Source organism: Dipodomys spectabilis, unplaced genomic scaffold (genome assembly GCF_019054845.1).
Source record: "Dipodomys spectabilis isolate Male_0828 unplaced genomic scaffold, ASM1905484v1 ptg000163l, whole genome shotgun sequence".
Taxonomy (NCBI): Eukaryota; Metazoa; Chordata; class Mammalia; order Rodentia; family Heteromyidae; genus Dipodomys; species Dipodomys spectabilis.
Window position 1 is genome coordinate 8,908,751 of NW_024870840.1, and position 21,369 is coordinate 8,930,119.

Genomic DNA, 21,369 nt, shown 5'->3' on the forward strand with positions numbered 1-21,369 from the left:
AGTAGAGAAGGAAAACTAGAGACAAAGATTTTTTCTTTTTACTGGAGCAGGACTTTGAGGAAGAAAATGGAGGGATTGAGATACAAGAGGGATGGACATTGTTTCTGCTAAGGGGAAAAGAAGGAAGAGAGAATTTCCCTGATGTAGGAAGGTTTGTGGATAGAAAGGGTGGAAGTTGAAGGTTTCTCATTGGATGTGGGAGGTTTTCTTGATGGGAGTTGGAGGTTTCAAACTGAATATTTTACTACTGGGAAAAAGAGAAATGAAGAAGGGTTTAGGTAACATGGCTAGTGGCCATGACTGTAGGTTTTACTGTCAATAATAAATCAGATTGCCTTTGGATTCAGTAAAGAATGGAAGGACCGCCTTTGGTGCTAAGTCACCTATAATTAGCTTCAGTTATAGATGTGATTCTTCCTGGGTATGTTCTCCCTTTTTAGATCCTTTCTGTGAAACCTTGGGGATCCCCAGTTTTAGGTTCTGTACTTGAATATAATTATCATGATTACCTCTAGCCTCAAAAGGTAACTACAAATGTGAGAAACTGGGCCAAGAATTGTGACGAACATACCCCATGTACCAGTAGAGGCTTATATGTGATGGATACAATGTGTAAACAAAGCACTTCCTTTTGGTTAAAGCAGCATTTGGTAAGGCAAGCTGAGGTGGTAGGGCAGAAGAGAGGTCAATATCCTTTGACTGGATTCTCAACTGTGGTGGACTTCTAGCCTTTGAACTATGATTTCAGTAGGAATATTTGAAGAGATAAAAAGTGAAAACATTATAATAGCAGTAGTATATTTATACCTATGCTTTGGAGATTATGCTGCTGATTTATTCTCAGTATTCTAAATTCAAATCATTGATGTGTCTATGAGTATGTTGAGTCTTTTTTAAAAATTACTATTATTGTGAGAATACCGTACAGAGAAGTTACAATTACATGGGCAAGCATTGTTGCCTTATCTTTGTTTCCCCTTCCCATCCCTTCCCATACTCCTCCCTCCCCCCACCCAATCCTTCCCACCCCCCACCAACGTTGTAAAGTTCGTTTTTCGACATAACGACTTGTACATCTCATTGTTGCAATGGGTCCACCTGTATCCCTAGTTAAACGATTTGTTTTTGCCCTTCCCCTCCACATATTATACCAACATCAAATACAGTGAAAGCATGTTGAGTCTTATGATGTCACCATGACCGGCTTGAAATTCTTTTTTTTTTTGGGTCCCGTCATGGAGCCTGAACTCTGGGCCTGGGTGCTGTCCCTCAGCTCTTCAGCTCAAGGCTAACGCTCTACCACTTGAGCCACAGCACCACTTGTGGCTTTTTTCTTTTTGCTTATGTGGTGCTGAGGAATCGAACCCAAGACCTCATGCATGCAAGGCAAGCACTGAGCCACCTTCCCAGTCCCGGGTTGAAATTCTTATAAGTCTGAGGACACTCATGATGCTTTCCACATCAGATCACTCCTTGAACCTTACAGTTATTTCTTTTGGCTTAACAGCTTTTGGTGTGATGCTTAGTACATTTAATTATTTACAACAGATACTGTAATTCCCTAGTGCCAAGGAACATTTGGTGTTCTCATTATTTAACAGCATCCTATTCTCCTTTCAACTATTTAATAATGCATATGTAATTTGGTATAGTCTCAGTAGGGTTTGGAGAACTGAGAATACCTCGTTGTATAGTTATTGTATTCTTGCCTGCTTGTTAAGCTCTGTGGGAGAGATAAGCCTGGATATGCCTTTTATTGTGAGCTGCTTTTGCATTTTATTTGGGATCTCTTTCTTGAGCTTTGACCTTATTGCTATTTAAGTTCTCTGGTGGGGATACTCAGTCCTGAGATGTGTTGGAATTTCCAGCTCATTGACAGGTATGTTTTATTAGTGCCTTAGACATTTGAATTAATGTGTAGAAAGCAGTTGAAAAGTTCAAATCACTCCCTGGGTTCCTTTCTTGGTGGACCCAACTCTCAGGAGTCATTGGCATTTTGGTTTTTATTGCTACCTCAGTACAATTAAAGACATAATAGCTTACTCTCCTCCTCCTCCTTTTCCTCTCCTCCTCCTCCTCGTCCTTCTCGTCCTCCTCATCCTCCTCGTCCTCCTCCTCCTCCTCCACCTCCTCCTCCTCCTCCTCCTCTTCTTCCTCCACCTTCTCCTCCTCTTCTCCATTACCAATGTTTTTTTGAATAGTTTTATGAAGTATCTATGAATGTTTTCAGAAGGGAGCCCCCTTGAGACACAGCTATTAGGAAAAAGGCTCTGAATGAGGATATTTCCTCATTTCTTTGTATTATTTATTTCATGTAGACAGCCAGAACACCACCAACAGAACACTGATTGGACTAATTAAAAAGGTATTCTAAGACATGAAAAAGACTTTAAAACAGAAGTAAGGAAAGAAATAAGATCAAGGGAAGGAAGAAGGAAGAAAAAAGACTAAAAGAAAGAAAAAAGCAAAGAAAAAGACTGTTGAGGTGGTATTCTAGCAGTTGGGAGGATCATGGCTAAGGCAACCCAGGCAAAAAGTTCACAAGACTGCATTGTAACCGAGAAAAAGCTAGGGGCAGTGGCATCTTCTCTTGTTATTAGTTACATAGTAAGTGCACACAGGAGGACCACAGTCCAGTATGGTCTGGGCAGAAACATGAGGTCTTACAATAATGAAACCAAAAATGGGTGAGAACATGGCTCAAGTGGGAGAATGCTTATCTGACAAGTTCAAGGTCCTGAATTCAAACTCTAAGACCACACCAAAAAAGTAAAATATAGTTTGAGAAAAGTGCAAAGAAGGATTATTTATCAGCATATATTTGATTTAAAAAATAGCAGGATGATTTTTATTCAGATGATTTATTGTAAACACTTAGAGTTTAAGTTTTCAAAGCAAGGACTGTTTTGTTCACTTGTATTCTTCTAGTGTCTGGCACAGACTTGTCAATGCTCAATATGTGCAGTCATGCATCATTTAATGACAGACATACATTATGAGAAATGTATCATTTGGCCATTCCATGTTGTGTGATCTTCAGACAGTGTATTTGTACAAACTAAGATGGCTATGACATTAGAGGTGATATAATATAGGCTTGTGGAACTGTTATTGTATATGTGGGTTATCATTTACTAAAATGTTCCTAGGTGGCACATGTCTATATTTTAAAATATGACTAGCAGTTATAATGTGAGCCAGTGTCTTCTAATGTGTCTCATGCTGGACACAGGTTGGAACAATGAACATCTGAGGTAAATATTATCATACCAAATTTAACATGTATTAATACTAATTTGGAGAGAATACTATCAATATGTGGGGGGTTCCAGCCTTCCTCTTTCCGTTTATTATGGGTCAACTGTTTGTGGCCCCTCAGAATTCATGTCAAGTTTCTAATCTTGCAATAGGAAGGTATTAGAGGTGAGGTCTTTGAAAAGTGATTCATGAGAATGGGGTCCACATTAATGGGACTGCAGCTCTTTTAAAAAGGCAATAGAATAAAGGAGAGCATAGTAAGAGGAGGAGGCAGAGCAGAGCAGTAATGGAAAGCCAGGTCACATAGAGCCCTATAGATTTACTGTAGGTAATTGGGGGCGAGGGGAAGATGGAAGGGTTGGGACAAGGGGTGACATAAATCTACTTAAATTTAAAGGGCATCTCCTAATAGCTGTGCCAAGAGCACATAGTAGTGTGGAAACAAGAAAACAATGAAGAAGACAATAGCTGTAATTAAGAGCATATGGTGAGTTATGGTGGGACTCGAAGTGTATTGTGTATTTTCTGAAGGGAGGTCCTACAGAATTTGTGATTGGGCATGAGAGAATAGTTGAAACCAGAGTTTTAGGTTCCAGGCCCAAACCCCACAAGTTCTACAAGTCAGGTCAGGCTACTGACCCCTTTTGCCAAATAAAGAGACAAGATGAAGGGCAAAGAAAATGGGTTTATTATAGTTATATAATAAACATAGCTTATTATATTATATTATATATATTATAGTTATATAATAATACATGCTATGGGAAGACAGAACTTTAGTTCAGCTTGGAGTACAGACATGAGCTGTAGATTTAGATATACAAGAAGCCTAGGGTAGCAGGGAGAGAGATATGCATAATAATTATATAGTCCTGGTCTGAGTGTGGCCTGGTGGACCATTATTTCAGTCCTGGTTTTGGGAGGTGCTCCTAAAAAGTTGTTATTGCTGTCATTACTGATCATGATTAAACAACTCTTCATTATTTAGTGGATATTCTGTCTTGAGGAGGCTCCATTGTTTCTTAGGGTTAGTTTTGGTTCACCATCATAAAGATACTATCAATTATTTCTTCCTGTCCCAAATTCCAAGGTGATTACAAAGTGATTCCAGCCAGAGAGAATGGCTTACAGCAAAGAAATATACAAAATGGAAGCAAGGATGCTAGCTTTTCTCTTGGTTGTAGATTTTTCTTGGGATAAAGTAAACTTCAGCAGTGTTTTTCGGCAAAAACAACTTCTAAGCACCTCTTGATGATTCTAGCTTTCAGCCCAAGCATCTGGAAAGGTGAAGCCATCTTTAATGAGATGAAAGACTATGGGAGGAAGATATTTTTGTGGGTTTGTGTGTGTGTGTGTGTGTGTGTGTGTGTGTGAGAGAGAGAGAGAGAGAGAGAGAGAGAGAGAGAGACAGACACAGACAGACAGACAGACAGACAAGAGAGGCAGAGACAGCAATACAGAGACAGAGACAGAGAGAGATAGATTAGGAAATCAGTTAGGGACATATTTGACCTGTGCGTTTGGCTCACAACACAGTAGATCCTTGGGTACATGAGTGGATTTGAGGAGAATTGGGGCCAGAGACATAAATTTGGGCGCTATTAGCATGTGGCCGAGACCAAAGACAATCATTAAAAGATAAGTGCAAATTAAGAGGAAGAAAATGCAATCCAATGACTGAGCTGGGATTTCAAGTGAAGAGGTCAAATTGATGAGGATAAACTAGCAAAGAATATCAAATATGGTCCATGAAGTTGGACCTTTAAGTAAGAAAGGGAGAAGCTTCATTAAGTGGGTACATGAGAGTATGGGAAATAATGAATGCAGAAAGCTTTTTAGGAATTTTGATGTAAAGTGGAACAGAGAAATAAGATTATAGCCTGAGGGAAAATTGGTCAAGAGAGAGAAATTTTGTCTTTGTTTTTTTTAAAGACAAGAGAAATAGCTGCAAAGTGTGAGAATGATTCCGCAGAGTGGAAAATCAATGGTTTGGAGAGGGAGATGGGGAAAATGTCAGTGGTTTGGGGGAAGAGATGAAAACTACTTCAGTAATGCCCCAGAGGTGTGCAGGTCCTGGAGTCTGCATGGATATGGTGAGAAATCACTTTGGGCTACTTCATTCCTTTTTCTTTCCAGTTTGGTAGGGACTAATTCAGAAGCTGGAAGAAGAGATGACTCTTACCTTTACCTCAAAACCAATTAGCCATTCCTGTTGCTTCTAATGTTGCCATGCCTGGTGTGTGTCTATCATTTCTATTGCTACCAATCTTAGTTGAGTTAAATTATACAGTGTCTGTGTTGTGGCTCAACAGTTTCAGTCACCTGCCTTTCTCAGTGGCAGTGAAACAAGAATATGATGGTTGGCTAACTCTTCCTAAATTACCATCTCTTGCCATCAGGAGTCCTGCTCAAAACCCTTCCTTAGCTTTCCATTTGAAGAAAGTAAAGTCTGCTTCCTTAGGGAGGGCTTCAGGATTTTGGTAGATACATCATTGTTCAACAGTACTGGTCCTGCTGACTGAATGTGCCCCCAAACTTTTCACCCCTTTCCTACTACTTCTGTACCCCTACTGGCAAAAATCAGGAAAGGCATCTCAATTAGCAGTTTATGAAGAGGCTGATCTATATCAGGCCTTTCTATGTATTAGATTCCCCATCTGTGAAATAAGGATAATAATGGTACTTACATTTTGTGATTGTTTGGCAGACTTTATCAATCACAGTAAATTATTGTTTCCAACATACTTGAGTCCTTAATAAATTTTAGTGATTATTATAGAATATAATTCTTTCTTTCCTTCCCTCCCTCCCTCCCTCCCTTCCTTTCCTCTCTTTCTTTTCCCTTCCCTTCCCTTCCCTTTATTCCTCCCTCCTTCCTTTCCTCCCTGCCTTTTCTCTTTTTCTTCCCTTCCTCCCTCCTTTCCTCATTCCCTCTCTTCCTTTTCTTTCCTTTCTCTTTTTCCCCTTCCTTCCTTCCTTCCTCTTTCTTCCCTTTCTTTCTCCTCCTCCTCCTCCTCCTCTTCCTCTTCTTCTTCTTCTTCTTCTTCTTCTTCTTCTTCTTCTTCTTCTTCTCCTTCTCCTTCTCCTTCTCCTTCTCCTTCTCCTTCTCCTTCTCCTTCTCCTTCTCCTTCTCCTTCTTCTTCTTCTTCTTCTTCTTCTTCTTCTTCTTCTTCTTCTTCTTCTTCTTCTTCTTCTTCTTCTTCTTCTTCTTCTTCTTCTTCTTCTTCTTCTTCTTCTTCTTCTTTTCTCTCTCTCTCTTTCTCTTTCCTGGAGCTTGAACTTTATGCATGTTAGAAAGGTGCTCTACCACTTGAACCACATCTCCTTTTTGCTCTAGTTATTTTTTATAGGTCCCCCCTTTTTGCCTGGGTTCACCTGAACCATTATTCCTCTATGTAACTGAGATGACAGAAACATGCCACTACAATGTTTCTGTTACTGTGGATCTTACAAATGTTCTGGCCTTGAACTTAAGTCTTCCTGGTCTTCTGTCTCCTGAGTAGCTAGAAGAACAGCTGTGAGGCACTGGTACTGGTTCTTAAAATCTTTCTTGTCTACCCTTTTCTGTCTATGCTGACAACTTGCTTCTATCTTTCCCTCATTTTGTCATGTAGCTAGATATTCTGTGAATATTACTTTACTATTCAGTGTTAGAATGTCCTCTTTCTTCAGCTACTCTGTGAAGGCCATGCCCCTTCCTGTATTACAGCTTTGTTATCTTTTAGATTGGTACAGCTTATTGAAGAAATAAATCTGTTATTCAGTGTTGAAGCCTGTACTTCTTGCTCTCTTGAACCTTCTTCATGGTGTATGCAACCCATCTGTAGCCTCATTTCCAGGCAGTTTGCTCACTGGCCCAGAGGTGTCACCTCAATGCTGTTGGACCATCTTTCCTTTCTAGAACTTTTCAGGACCCCGGTTAGTTCCAGCCAGGAACCCCCCCTTCCCCATAACACATGCCTGTCCCTCAACCTGCCTTTCCTCTGCACTTTTCTATCTTAGGAACGTGTCCTTTTTTCCCCTTCAGAGAGCAATTATCCATTTCCAAGATTCTTTGTTTCCCTTTTTCCTCTTTTTCCCAAAGGCACCTTTGCTTTGAAGAGGCTGCTGAAAAAGAGCAGATTCTTTCTTTTTTTATGATCAGCAGAAGAAAAAGTAGGAGGCTTCATAAGGAAAATTGGCAAGATCCAAAGCTATTTGCATTTCATAATAATCAAAACTTTCCTAAGATTTTTTGAAAGAACTTTGAAATATCCCAAAAGGAGAGAGAGAGAGAAAGAGAGAGAGAGAGAGAGAGAGAGAGAGAGAGAGAGAGAGAGAGAGAGAGAGAGAGAGAGAGAGAGAGAAGATTTGAATGTTGAAACACCTGCTGCAGATCTGGGGACTTTGAATTTAGCAGCTTCAGGTTGGGACCAAGAAATTCTCTGAATTAGAACCACATTTGCTACTAGTTGGCTCTGTGCAGCGTTTCATCCCATCGCCCCCCTCTCCTGTCCTTTTCTTTCAGAATACATCCAAGCCAAACAGCTCCTCTGTGTGCCTGTGGATGTGACAGATACTTTGAGATGCTTTAGAGAGTCCCTGGAAAAGTCCAGATACCATAACAGATCAATCCGACACAGCAGGAAGTTGTTTTCATTGTTTCTTGCACAGACACAAGGTAAATGCTTGTGCTATGTTCCCTGATAATTGTTTATATGGGTCTGCTTCCTAGGGATAGACCACAGCCTGTCCTTGTACCCCTTCCTGCCAGTCCTGTTGTCTGGCAAAACCCTGACTCACCTGCTTTTGTACTTTCTGCCAAATTAGCAAAACCAAAGCAAAACAAAATCTCTTTTGGGTACAGTGGATGTGAAGATAATATTTCTTACTTTTGAAATTCTTTACACTGATGTTCTTTCCATTTTCTTTGCAGGTGTGGAAATAGGATCATGTTTTCTTTCATTAGTAAATAGATTGAGTCATACTGGGTTAATTTTTACCAAAAATCAATTTATCAATTTCAAAGAAACAGATACATTTTAAAATAAGCATCAAGATTTTAAAAAATTAATCCTTTAGATTTTGTTCTTAGAGATTTCTTTCTGTTAAAAACCACAGTTGCTGGTTAAATTATTTTCATTTTGTCTCTTCTCAATATCTATTAACTTGTGAATTCAATCAAGGCAGGGCCTGGTCTGGTTAAGTGATATACTCAGAAAAGAATATTCTCAAAGTTAGGTTGGGAAAACTGAATTGTTTGTAGTGAGGGTAGTTTAAATTTTTTAATTAGAATCTGTGCCTTTTGCTCTCAAATTCATCAGAATAAAAAGAAACTTAAAATAACTAAAATTAGATTTAAACTCATTTCTAAGTAAAATGCTTATTTCACTGAGATTATCTTACAGAGATTTGACCAATTTTTGTAACTACCGGAAGCTTTATTTATTTACATAGTTATTTATTCAACAATTTGGGCTATATTGTGTCTGTGTTGTCTTCAGACTTACATTGTATTAACTTAGCTTTTTTTATCATGTTTACCTTCTTTCAGTTACTTAATACATTAGTGATAGGAAAGGGCATGAATTGAAAAAGCAAATATAGCTCTTAAGAATGGTTTTAAACTGGCCTTGAACCTCACTATTCTCATTAGTCCTTCCTGCTCTGCAGGCTGTGGACTTCAAAATGCACATTAGTTTCTCACTCTGCTCTTTTTGATGGCTTTGCTAGTGTTTTTTTCTTTTTTCCTATGTGTTCTCTCATCTTAAAAAGAGAGACTCTTTTTTCATTGCCTTCTGTCTCAGGCCAGAACTACATGTATGTTGCTTCCATCCCAGAGGTTTCTGCCTCAAAGGCAAAGCAACATCTTACTGTTGGAAGCTATTTTAAAAAGACAAACTCAAACTGTGTAATTTCCATTCATCCCCAGGAGAAGCAAAGTATTAGGTGAGCATGAGCTTTCTGGCTTGTGGGCTGCAGTGGTCTGAGTGAAATAACTTGGGCCCAGGGCCCATCATGCATGCAAGAATTGTGAGAAAACTTGTCTCTCAACCTGCAAACAAGTCCTATGTCTCTATAAAGTTTTTCCTTCCTTCCCTGCCCCATTTCCATTCCTTTTCCCTCCTGCCAACTTCTCTTACTTCTCCATTTTACATTTTTAAAATTTTGTTTTCACAAATTTAGAAGACAAAGGAAGAGTAAACTCTTCAAGATCTGCCAAGAGGAAAGTAGAATTTTGCCTGGGGACTGAAGAGATGCACATGTCAACTCCTCCTGACCTTTCTCAGGAGCAATTCAGAGTTTGTAGTTCAGTGGAGAAAAGCAAACTTCCCTATTCACAACTGGGACTGGTAATTTCTTCTTATCATCAAACCATTGGTAAGACTAAGCCATTATGTCTTCTTTGTCAATGTGACTGTCTGTATAAATGATAAGATAGCATCTGCTCTGAAAACATTGCTTTACAAGTAGGATGAAAGGGTTTGACCAGATTGTATTCATGATTCCCATGTAGGCAGTGACAGAGCAGTCTCTCTACAGTATGCTTCCAGCCCTTGCCATTACCCACTTACCTGTGGCCAACATGAGGTTCTTGCTACCCTTCTTCCTTCCTCCTTGGCTTGAACTATGATCTCTGTACAGACAGGAACACAAGCTTTGGCTGTGTTTTAGCTAATTTCTTTTCCTTTATCATATTCTTTTTTAAAATAAATTCTCAACTTGTATTGTATACTCTCAACTTTTATTGTAGCCCCAGTATTGTTTTTGCAACAAACCATTTTAGGCCAAAATATGCCTACCTATGCTGTCCACATAGTTGGGTTTATAGGCATGTGCAGTTTGTTTTGTTGAAATGGGTCTTGCTCTTCCTACATACATTATTCCAAAAGACAATTGTGAGCTCTGATATAGAAGATAAGTAAAAGAAAATCAGTTTATAATAAAATAATCTCTTGGTTAATATGTAAATGCTCAGGCCTTAGAAGGTATGAAGATGTATTGAGATGCTTCTTTCCTGTTCTGGTATCATGAATATGACAGCGATGATGTGAGCTAACATAGGTGTGTTATAGTGGCTTAAATAAAATCAGCAGTGGGAAGCTTGGGGACATAATTTTCTAAATTGAGGAGTAAATCTTCTGGAATTCAGAATCAAACAAAGACTATAGTAGTTGCAGAACATTCAGGACTTTTAGAAGTCATGCCAGAAGTCCATTTTTAGGTATAAAGTGAAAGTAGATATTAGACTCGGTTGTAACCAAGTTTCTTTCTCACTTTTTCCTTTGCCATGGGGGAAGTTGTTGTACATTGCAGGCTGTCCAGAATCTCTAATCTTTGCTTACAAAATGCCAGTAGAGGCCCCATTGTGACTCTCCCTTAGATTACTAGGACAGGGTGCTGACCTCATTGGGGCCTAACCACACCATGCTTATGTATTTGACTACACAACTGATTGTGTAAGTGTGTGATACTATCTTTCTGCATATATGTAAAAGGAAAAATCTAGTATACTATGTGTGAATTAAGATATCTCTGCTAAAAACAAACTTTTTGAGCCTTTTTGCTGTAGGATACTCTCACCCTGTGGCATTAAGGACCCTTGGGAATCTTGAATACTACCTCTCTCTACAGGCTTCCAGACTCTCTAGAATACCATATTCAAGATGCACCCATTCTTCTCATGTGCACTGCTTTTCCCACTTTCATGTCCTTTTCAACATGTCTACCTGCCTGACCTGATTTTATGTCCTCCATGGCACTTCCTTGTTTTGTGTGTGTTACACACAGTCGCTCATTCTGAAGTGTTCAAATAGCATGCCATTTGCTCTCTCTCTGGGTATATATACTATGTGACATTTGAAAGCACTGTTAGTTTGCAGGTTTCTTATTGCAGTCTGCACAGTTAAGGAATAATGCAGTTTAAAATATTCTTGCAAATATTAAAGAAATATTTCCCCTGGAACTGACATTTATTCTTTCACTTGATTAAAAAATACAGATGTTCTCCAAGCCAGCAATCAAAGGAGTCTTAAAGTTCAGGCATTGCATTCACTTGGAAGTCTACTCATCTTTGCAGAAAAGAAAAGGTAGAGTTTTTGGAATTAATAGCACAAGCTTTCTCTTTTTTATTGTAAACTTTTTAAAAAATTAATCAAGACAATATATTTTCCCCTAAATTTTAGTTAATAGAACATAGCTTCATTTTATTCAGCAAATTCTGCCTGAGAGAACTGCTATGAACAGTTTACTCTCTAACGCATTTGATGGAATGTTTCTTCAGCATATTTGTGTTGCCTATTAGAAGACAGAGGCCAAAACATACTGCTTGGTACTCTGTTCTGTTGTAGAGCCGCTTTCAAGTGTTGGTGTCAAGCTCTTGATGATATATTCAGAAAAACAGATGTGCTGCATACTTGGAAAGAATTTGGTACCTCTCTCCCCAGTGCCACCCACGGTGCCAATTTCAAAGACTACAGTGAAGAATTTCTATCAAAAGTTGGCATTTGGGGGTGTTTGCAAGGTGCCGTCATAGCAGCAAAGATAGCACAGTGAGTATGAAAATGTAGTAACTCACACTCTAGCTACTGGCAGCCTTTGTGGGTCACATGGAGAGTATACCTCATGTACAGTTCTTAGACAGTTGTACAGAGTGACATATTTTACTTACTGTGAAATTTATTGTTTATGACTATCTTTTCTTCCTGTGACACCTCCTATCCCCAAGATACAAGGACAACATGCTGACAGGCCAAGTACCTGGCATGGAGTGGACTTTTAACGAACAAGTCAAGGGAGGATCAGTTGGTAGGGGACAACAGGATGGGGGCTGGCTGACTCAGGCCTAAGGGCCTCATTACCTTGTATCTCAGCATGTCACTCATTCTCTCTGATCCTCAGTGTCCTCACCTGTTAAGTGTGGTGTTGTGGAGAAACTAGATTGCTTGGCTTGCCACAACACAGTACCACAAACTAAGTGCCTTGAACAACATAAATTTGTCATCTCTTAGCTCTGTAGACTGGACGTCTGAGGTCAAGGGGAAGTGGACAGTTTCCCTGAGGCCTCTCTCCTTGTCTTCTATGCAAACAATGATCAATGTGTCTCTACAAGTCTTCTTTCTGGATGGCTCTTCTAATATCTTTTTCTTAACAAATTACTAGTCACATTGGATCAGAGCCCCCCACTTGACCTCATTTTAATTAACTACATTTTTAAAAACGATCTCCAAGTTCAGTCACATTCTAAGGTTATTGGGGTTAGGAGCTCAGCATACCAATTCTGGTGGGATACAATGTAGCTTATAACAGCAGCATTCCTATTGCTGCTGTAATAAATTGCTACCAACTTGTGACTTAAACTAATTTTTAAGTGATGCTAGAGATTATACACAGGGCTCTGCACACTGCTAGGTAGATGCTATGTCACTGAGCTGTAGCCTCAACCTCAGTGCAAACTTAGTATCTTACAGTATGAAGTTCAGAAGTGTTAAAATAAAGGTGTTAGCAGGGATGTGCTTTCTGGGGGAAGCTTTAAGTGAGAATCTGTTTTTAGGCATATTTTGGCCTTATAGATTTCTTACATTCCATGACACATGACCCCAGGTCATTCCTCTATGTCAGTACCAAAAGCCTACCATCTTTCTCTTTCTCCCCTCTCCCTTAATCCCCCATCTTCCCCCATCTTCTTACTCTGTGTCTCACTGTCTCTGACCTCTACTTCCATCCTCCCATATTTTCCTTTTGAGCTTCTGCCTTACTCTTATTAGGACCACTGTAATTACATTGGACCTACCTAAATAATGAAGAATAATTGTCTTAGCTGCCAGATCTTTTCTGCTGCATAGGTTAAGATATTCATGAACTCCAGGGATTGATACATGTATGTTTTAAGGAGCCATTATTTATTCTATTACAGTAACATGTGAATGTTTATCATAATGCTTTGTACATAATTAGCACTTCAAACTCTATTAGTATTTCATCATGAATATAAAGGTAGCAGAGGTGTCCACTATCTTTGAAGTTACTTCTTCAGCTCATCTGTAGGATGGAGTGATCGATCAGAGATCTACACTATAATTTGAGCTATAGAGAAAATTCAACAAAAAAGACTTTATTTCCAGATAGTATCTTTGGAGAGAACAAGCAAGAAATTACTACTCTAAAATTATTAAATGAGAATGATCTTTTAAACCTGTGTTGAGTATGATTTTTTTTGTACTTTTGAGAAGGAACACTCCCCATCCTACCATGACTTAAACTTGGCAGTCAGAACTAGAATAGCAAAGGGAGGAGACAAGTTCACAGCTCAGGAAGGAATAGTTTTAGCATTCTTGCCAGAGGGCACCTCAGCTCTGAGCCTCTAAAGTTATTAGCTAGTTTCAGCGAGAAGAAAGCTATTTCCTGGTTACACAGCTCGAAGTCTGACTTCCACAGATGTGAGTCTACAGGAGCTTTAGCTGTTCTCCAAGACACTTGAGTAGAGCAAACTCTCCTTATTGCAAAATGCCAACTCAAATACCCATACCGAACATCTGAACTCAGACTGGTTATGTTATTAATTCCATAAAGCTGCCTAGTGTTATCTAAATATGATTTAGGAGCAGGTAATGTGTACAGTTGCAAATGCAGTTTCAAGACCAATATAAGGAAAGTTCTCTAAAAGGACGTAAAAGAAGGCAATAGCAAATGGAGAGATCCTGTCTAAATGTTTGTACAGAGACTTACTGTTGTGAGCAGTTCCATATAGCTAGTGTGAATGTACATTTCTGCTTTCTTTAAGAGAGTAGTATTCAAATAGTTATCAAAAACCTTAATTGTCTACTTACTTTTGCCAAAAAGTACATTACTGGGTTTGTTCTACTGGTTTGGAGTCAGAAACTTCTTGGTTTTGTTGGAGAACTAATTCAAGGATGAACACAGAAGAGCTTACATAGGCGCAGGTTTATTGGTGCAAAGCAAAGCAAAAAAGCAGAAATGCACTTGCTGGACATAACAGTGGGCAAGCTTAAGAAATAGCAATGCACTGGAGGTCCTAAGTCCTCAAGCTTTTATTGGGGTCATTCTGTTAACATCAGCAGTTCACTTATATGAAATCACTAATTTCACTTAACATTCTCAGTCACCAGGCTTCCTAACTGCTTACCTAACTTTTAGATTACTTCTATGTGTAGGAATTTACCCAATGACTATACCTTTAATAAGGTATATGCTCATAGTATGTGTTATATATCTTCAGTCCTCATATGTAGATATTTATGGGTTTTTTTTTGTGTGTGTACAACTAGAAGAAAATTGATGAAAAGTTACCAGCAATCATGTTTAAGTAGTAGGTCTACAGTTAATCTTTCATTTTCTTCTTTATGTTTTTCTTACATTTTCTTGTACAAATATTTTTCTAGTCTTTTCTACATCTTGGTGTATGTTTAAAGACAATTTAGAAAATACCTAATTGGTTTTTCTTCTATTTATTTAGATTTATTAAGACACTGAACACTGAAAAGAGGATAAACTGTTGCCTTTTGTCTGCATTACTCTTTCAGGTAACATTTCATGTATGTTTCTTTATAGTAACACAGCTGGCAATTCATTCCCTAAAAAGTATGCATCCCAGCTGGGCACCAGTAGCTTGTAATCCTAACTACGAGGAAGGCTGAGATCCGAAGATCACTGTTCAAAGCCAGCCCAGGCAGGAAGGACTGTGAGACTCTTATTTCCAATTAACTACCAAAAAACTGGAAATGGAGATGTGGCTCAAGTGGTAAAGCACTAGCCTTGAGCAAAAAAGCTCAGGTACAGTGCCCAGGCCTGAATTCAAGCACCAGGGACAGCATTCTCTCTCTCTCTCTCTCTCTTTCTCCACACACACACACACACACACACACACACACACACACACACACATCCCAATCATAAAACTTTCAAGTAGGAAAATAATATGAACCATAATTAAATATCAAAAGCCCCTATCTCCCTTGCTGGCTGAACTCCAGTCACATTTTCCTCTTTAATATTCAGCACCATCAGTTTTTTTCTTTCAAAGACGTTTTACAGATAGGCAAATTGAGTCTTCTCTCATTAATAAGATCTTTGTCACTAGCAATTAATGCAATACCAATCTACCTGACTCTAAATGGTTGCCTGAGGTTGTCACATCTCTAAGCAAAGCTGTGCTTTGTGTCATGATGTAAGTTATTTCATCTAATGAAGGCAAGAAATAAGTTGGAGAATACAGGAGTGTTTGTGTTTCTCAGGATTTTGGTTTGATTTCACTGAAGAAGAAAGCAACTTTTATCTGAAATCTGAGGCAGTCTGTGATTCAGAAATGTAGCCAGGGGCCTTTGCTGAATGTTAAAGGTTCTGTTTACTTTGATGGATGGACAGATGCTCTTGTTCTATGTATCAGAAGAGGCTGATAGCTTCTGAAATGTAGGTAGATCAGTTTTAGGAGAAAGGCTTCTTCTTCTAACATAAGGTCAGACTTAGCAATTTTCTTATACGCCAAATACTTCTTCATGTGCTTCAAAGCAAAGAGGCAAAAGAGCTAAGAGAATGATGAGCTCCTTATGCCTCATTCTTTACATTCTCATGCTCCTTATTCTCCAAGGTAATGCTTTTTATGTTCTAGAAAATATGTGATGTGACTTTAAAAATGCTTCTGCCTTCATCCCAGCAATGTAGGAGACACAGGACAGAGGATCACAGTAGGAGCCTATTCCTGGGGAAAAGTCAAGAGACCTTAATTGTGAACTAACTAAAGCAAAAGAGGACTGGTGGTGTGGCCAGTGGTAGTGCTACTGGAGAGTGGAGATTTGGCTCAAGTGGTAGAACACAAGTATGAGGTCTTGCACTCAAAACCCTATACTCTCCCCCAAAGTTTAACATTTTATTTAATATGGATATTATTGTCATATTAGTAAAAATTAGCTGCTGAGATTTATTTTAATAGCTTCTTGGTTTTCAAAAATGATTTTTAAAGCAAATTTTTGAAATTAAAAAATTCAATAACCATTCTTTATATGAGAAGTAAAAGAATCTAACACCTATAACAATGATAATAGTATAGTATTCTGTGGTGTATAGTGTACTAGGTATGTCAGAGTACTTTAGGAAGTGATACCTGTTTCCTTGTTGCAAATGGAATTTGTCACTCTTTGTTTCACTGTCTTCTGTTTCAGGGTTTGCTTCGAACCACACTTCCACATCCCAAAGCAGATCGTTGCTATGCTCAGTATGAAATCACTCAGCTACTCCCAGGCATTGAACTCTTCAATGACAATTTCAGGGCTGATATCCGTTCTGTCATTGCCAGTCTGTATTACATCATCCGGGAACTGCATTTTGCTAAGCACAATCTAATTGTAAGTAATTTTAAAAATCAACAGCTTTGAACACAGTGTGCTGTTTTCCCCTCTTGTCTTATGCTTTTTAAGTTTTGCTAATGTTCTTTCAATCAGTTCTTGTTTAACTTTTAAATCCTGTAGGTTTGAGATTCTCATCTATACTTCAGTGGCATCTTCTCTGACATAATTGTTTTTTTTGGGGGGGGGTTTTGGATACAAAACAAGTCTATCTGATTTTTTTTTACTCTATTATTTCACTTTTCTTTTTCTTGAGGAACTTGGCAAAGTTGACTAGAATGTATCACTAATGTTAAACATAGGGATGTCATCATATATTTGAAACTTGTAGCTTTATGATTCAGTGCTTATCAAAACCCAAACTATGCTAGGTGCTGATGGCTCATACCTGTAATCATAGTTACTCAGAAGGCTGAGATCTGAGGATCTTGGTTTGAAACCAGCCTGGACAGAAATGTCTGTTAAACTCTTATCTTAAATTAACCAGACATGAAAGTATGGCCCAAATGGTAGCGTGCCAGTCTTGAGAGAAAAAGCCACGCAAGAGTGAGAGGCCCTGAGTCCAAGCCCCAGTATGGGCACACACACAAACACACAGACAGACAGACACACCAAACTATGAGGCTACTTATCTATCAAGATACACTTATCATTGTGCCTTATCTTTGTCAAAAGTACATCTTAGAGAACAGCAGATTTGAACTGTGAGATAAAAAGCAGTTATTTCTTAATGTCTCAGGAAATCCAAAATCCTTTGGGGAAATAACTTACAGTTTACATTATGAATTTGAAGTTGGCTGCATCTTAAGTAAATATTTTTATCTTCAATATCATTGTATCTGCTTTCTTCCTTTTATGCCCTTTTATCTACCTTTTCCCCCATATTTACTTTTTTTGAGGGGAGGAGAGTGGTACCAGTGAACTCAAAGTCTCATACTTGCTAAACAGATATTCTGCTATTTAGACCTCCAGCTTCTGCTCTTGGCTAGTTATTTTGGAGTTGAAGTCTCTCAGACTTTTCTGCCTTGGCTGGCTTCAAACCTTGATCTTATAGATTTGAGAGCCACTGACACCATTTACATTTACTTCTTGATATCAATTCTTTGTCCATATTTGGTCCTTTTCTCTACTTCTAAACTTCTATATTTATATCTTTTTAATGCAAAAGTTTTTAACTTTTTATTGTTATTATAAAGGTAAATCAGGTAAAGAGTACATTTCTTTTCAGATATCACCCCTTCTTTTGCTTTCTCCTAGTGTTTACAGCTTTTCATATATTCTATACTTTGGCACATTTGTCTTTTTTAATTCAACTTTTTTATATTAAAAATAATTGTTGCTCTTGATAGGAGTTGCTAAAGTATGAAAACATGTATTAAAATGAAGAGGTTTCTGGGTGTGAGGCTTATGCCTATAATTCTAGGTACCCAGGAGGCTGAGATCTGAGCATTATGGTTTAAAGACAGCCTGGACAGGAAAGTTTATGAGACTCTTATCTCCAGTTAACCACCAAAAAGCCAAAAGTGGAGCTGTGGCTCAAGTGGCAGATCATTAGCCTTGAGCAAAAAGCTCAGAGACATTACCCACCCAAGTCCTGAGTGCAAGTCCCAGGACTGGCACCAAAAAAATGAAAAGGTTGATGAATACCTTTAACCACTTGATCATACATCACTCTCAGCCCTTTAAAAAAAATCATTAGATTTTTTCATTAAAAACTTGGAGATAGGGTCTTACTAACTTTTCCTGGGCTGGCTTCAAACTCATGATCCTCCTGCCTCCATATCCTAAGTAGTTGGGATTATAGTCATTTACCACCAAGAGCTAGAGTTTTAATCAGTAGAACATATACTAAGGAAAGGCTGTGGCTTGTTAGAATTTGCTGTTTTTTTCAACAATGCTGAATATATAAAAGGCAAATTGCAATTTTCCAGTAGATAGGTGTCTGAAAATATCTCACAGGTAATATTGAGACGAATAAGGAAGAGCAAGTTAGGGGACTTGAGTGTGAGAGTTCTTTGCTTCAAATTTTGCATTTGATATCTCCTTTGCTAGGATTTATCTATAGGCCTCACATATTTCTATTAATTTAATTTTTCAAGGATAATAACTGGATTTTTTTACTTGACTAGATATAAAACATAAGTTTGGGGAACTTAATGATATCTACTTGGAACTGTAAGTCTCTGACAGTTTCTTTTAAGTTCTGGTAAAATTATATTCTCACGTATATTAAGCAGTTCAACCTGCTAGCCTAGAAATCAATATTTTGTATAGTACTTCCCACATTTAACATTTGGATAGATTTGATTAGTGATGTTATTAACTGGATAAAGTATATTTGAAAACAAAGTTTATTTTATTCTGCTGGTAGATTCTGCCTCTCCTTGCCTTGTACCAGTATTTTGTTTCTGGAATCTGCCAAGACCTAGTCAGAAACCTAGAAGCACGAATCCTCAAGGTATGTTACAAACTTCTAACACATTTGATATTCTTTAGTTATTAAATGCATTGTTATGTATTAATTTGATTTTAATACTCAATAAGCTAGTGGTAATGTGGTCATTACGTTAATATAAAGAAAGTGTATTCATCATAATAAAGAATAGAAATAGCCAATTAGGAAGGTTTGGATCATGATGTGCTTGGTGTCAATAGAGTTAGGAATAAGGACCAGCCAGCACTGGGTCACTTAGAAATCACCACTTCTGTGATACTGGCTTCTAGAGGTGACATAGAGCTTTAGTGTCTAAGCATTGATTCCTAATACTTTCATGTATGACATGGTATAAAGAAAATTTCAATACACAGGCAATTGAATTAATAATAACGGACAATTCTGCTATCTAGGTATCAATTATCTGTGTCTTACATTCAATTCTCTATGTCTTAGACATCAATTCCCATGCTTTAAATTTATGTGCGAAGGCCTATGTAGAATCTTTGGGAACCTTGTTCCTTGGGTAACTTTAAACGTTAATGTCTGTCCCCACTTTCTTTTTCTTTTTTCTTTTTAAAAATTGTTATTGTATACGTGATATACAGAGAGGTTACAGTTACATAAGTCAGGTAGTGAGTACATTTTTTATTTGAACAATGTCACTCTTTTCCTTGTTTTCTCCCAATATTCCCCTCTTGGTTCCCACTACCACAAGTTGTATAGTTCATTTTCAACATAGTGTCTAGTGAATGTCACTGCTGCATTTTGTTCTTCCTTTGTCCCACCATTTCTGAGTTCGCCGTTTATCCTTCCCCAAACAGATAAACTTACATACATGATAAAAGGTACAGAAAACAAAAACAGTGACAAAAGGAGAAAAAAAAAACAAAAGCAAAAATACAAAAAAAATGCTCATTTCCATTTCTTGAAGTTTGTTTTGATAAATGTAATCTTATAAGATCATATCTACGTAGCTCTTGAGCCTTTGTGATCCTTTTCTAAGAATATTCTCCTTTGTTCTCACTATATGAATGCCTAGAGTCTTGTATAATTTATCATGTCCAGTGTACTTTTTATCATTTACCATTTATTGTGTTTAGTTATAGATTTATAGGCACATTCTAGTTACAGACATGCAACCTATGTTTCTTTGGGTCTTTCCTTGCTTAGTGTAATTTTTCCAAGTCTTTCTATTTCCTTACGAATTCCACTATATATGTATGTGTGTGTGTGTGTGTGTGTGTGTGTGTGTGTGTGTGTGTGTGTGTGTGTGTATGTATATATATATACATATATATAGAATTCAACTATATATGTATTTACATGTATATATATTATATCACATTTTCGTAATCCATTTGTTAATTGAGAGGCATCTGGGTTGATTCCAAATCTTGGCTATGGTAAACAATGTTGCAATGAACATGGTTGTGCTGGTATAGCTTTAGTGTGGCCTTGTTTGTGGTCTGTTGGATTAATGCCCAGGAGTGGAATTGCTGGGTCATAGGGAAGCTCTATTAGTGTTTTGAGGAACCTCCACACTTCTTTCCAGAGTGGATGACAAGTTTACATTCCCACCAACAGTGTAGTGACATTCTTTTTTGGCTACATTCCTGCCAGAATCTGTTATTGTTAGTTTTCTTGATAATGGTCATTCTAACTGGAGTGAGGAATAATCTCGATGTTGTTTTGATTTGCATTTTTTTTTGATTTGCATTTTTTATGGCCAGAGGTGATGAACATTTCTTTATCTGTCTATTGCCTATTCTTACTTCTAAAAAGTCTTCCTTAAATCCTTAGCTCATTTATTTGAGCTCTAAGTATATTTTAGATATGAGGCCCTTATATGATGTATAACTCATAAAAATTTCTTCCCACTCTGTGGGCTATTATCTTGCTAGCTATGTCCTTTGCCATGCAGTTTGATGCAATCCCATCTATCCAGTCTTTCTTTGATTTGTTGTATTTCTGGATCTTAGGAAATTTTGACCTATGCCTAGAATCCCTAGTGTTTCCCCTACTCCTTCCTGTAATATTTTAATGGCATCTGGACTTATATTAAGGTCTTTGATCCACTTAGAATTGATTCTGGTACAGCATGATATATAAGGATCTAACTTCAGTTTTCTGCACATGTATAGTTAAGCCTGTCAGCACTAGTAGTTAAAGAGTTTGTCTTTCTCCCAACCTGTGTCCACTCTTGTTGCTTTGTTTTGTGCATAGATTGTCTCAACACCCATCAAGTTTGCTCCCTATTCTGTACTTCCTCAACTCTAATAAGGAATTCATCCTTATGCTATATTGCATACATAATACATATATATATATATAAAT

The 21,369-nt window shown here is 37.9% G+C and overlaps 1 protein-coding gene across 1 annotated transcript in view; it reads left to right on the forward strand.

The window, feature by feature from the left end:
* Cfap54 (cilia and flagella associated protein 54) overlaps positions 1 to 21,369 on the forward strand; it is a 263,007-nt gene that overhangs the window by 124,830 nt on the left and 116,808 nt on the right. Inside the window, exons 41-47 of the mRNA XM_042693361.1 lie at positions 7,766 to 7,918; positions 9,424 to 9,618; positions 11,240 to 11,327; positions 11,589 to 11,789; positions 14,714 to 14,780; positions 16,416 to 16,598; positions 18,970 to 19,056. Coding sequence (XP_042549295.1) covers positions 7,766 to 7,918; positions 9,424 to 9,618; positions 11,240 to 11,327; positions 11,589 to 11,789; positions 14,714 to 14,780; positions 16,416 to 16,598; positions 18,970 to 19,056 — 974 coding nt within the window. The remainder of the gene's footprint in view (positions 1 to 7,765; positions 7,919 to 9,423; positions 9,619 to 11,239; positions 11,328 to 11,588; positions 11,790 to 14,713; positions 14,781 to 16,415; positions 16,599 to 18,969; positions 19,057 to 21,369) is intronic.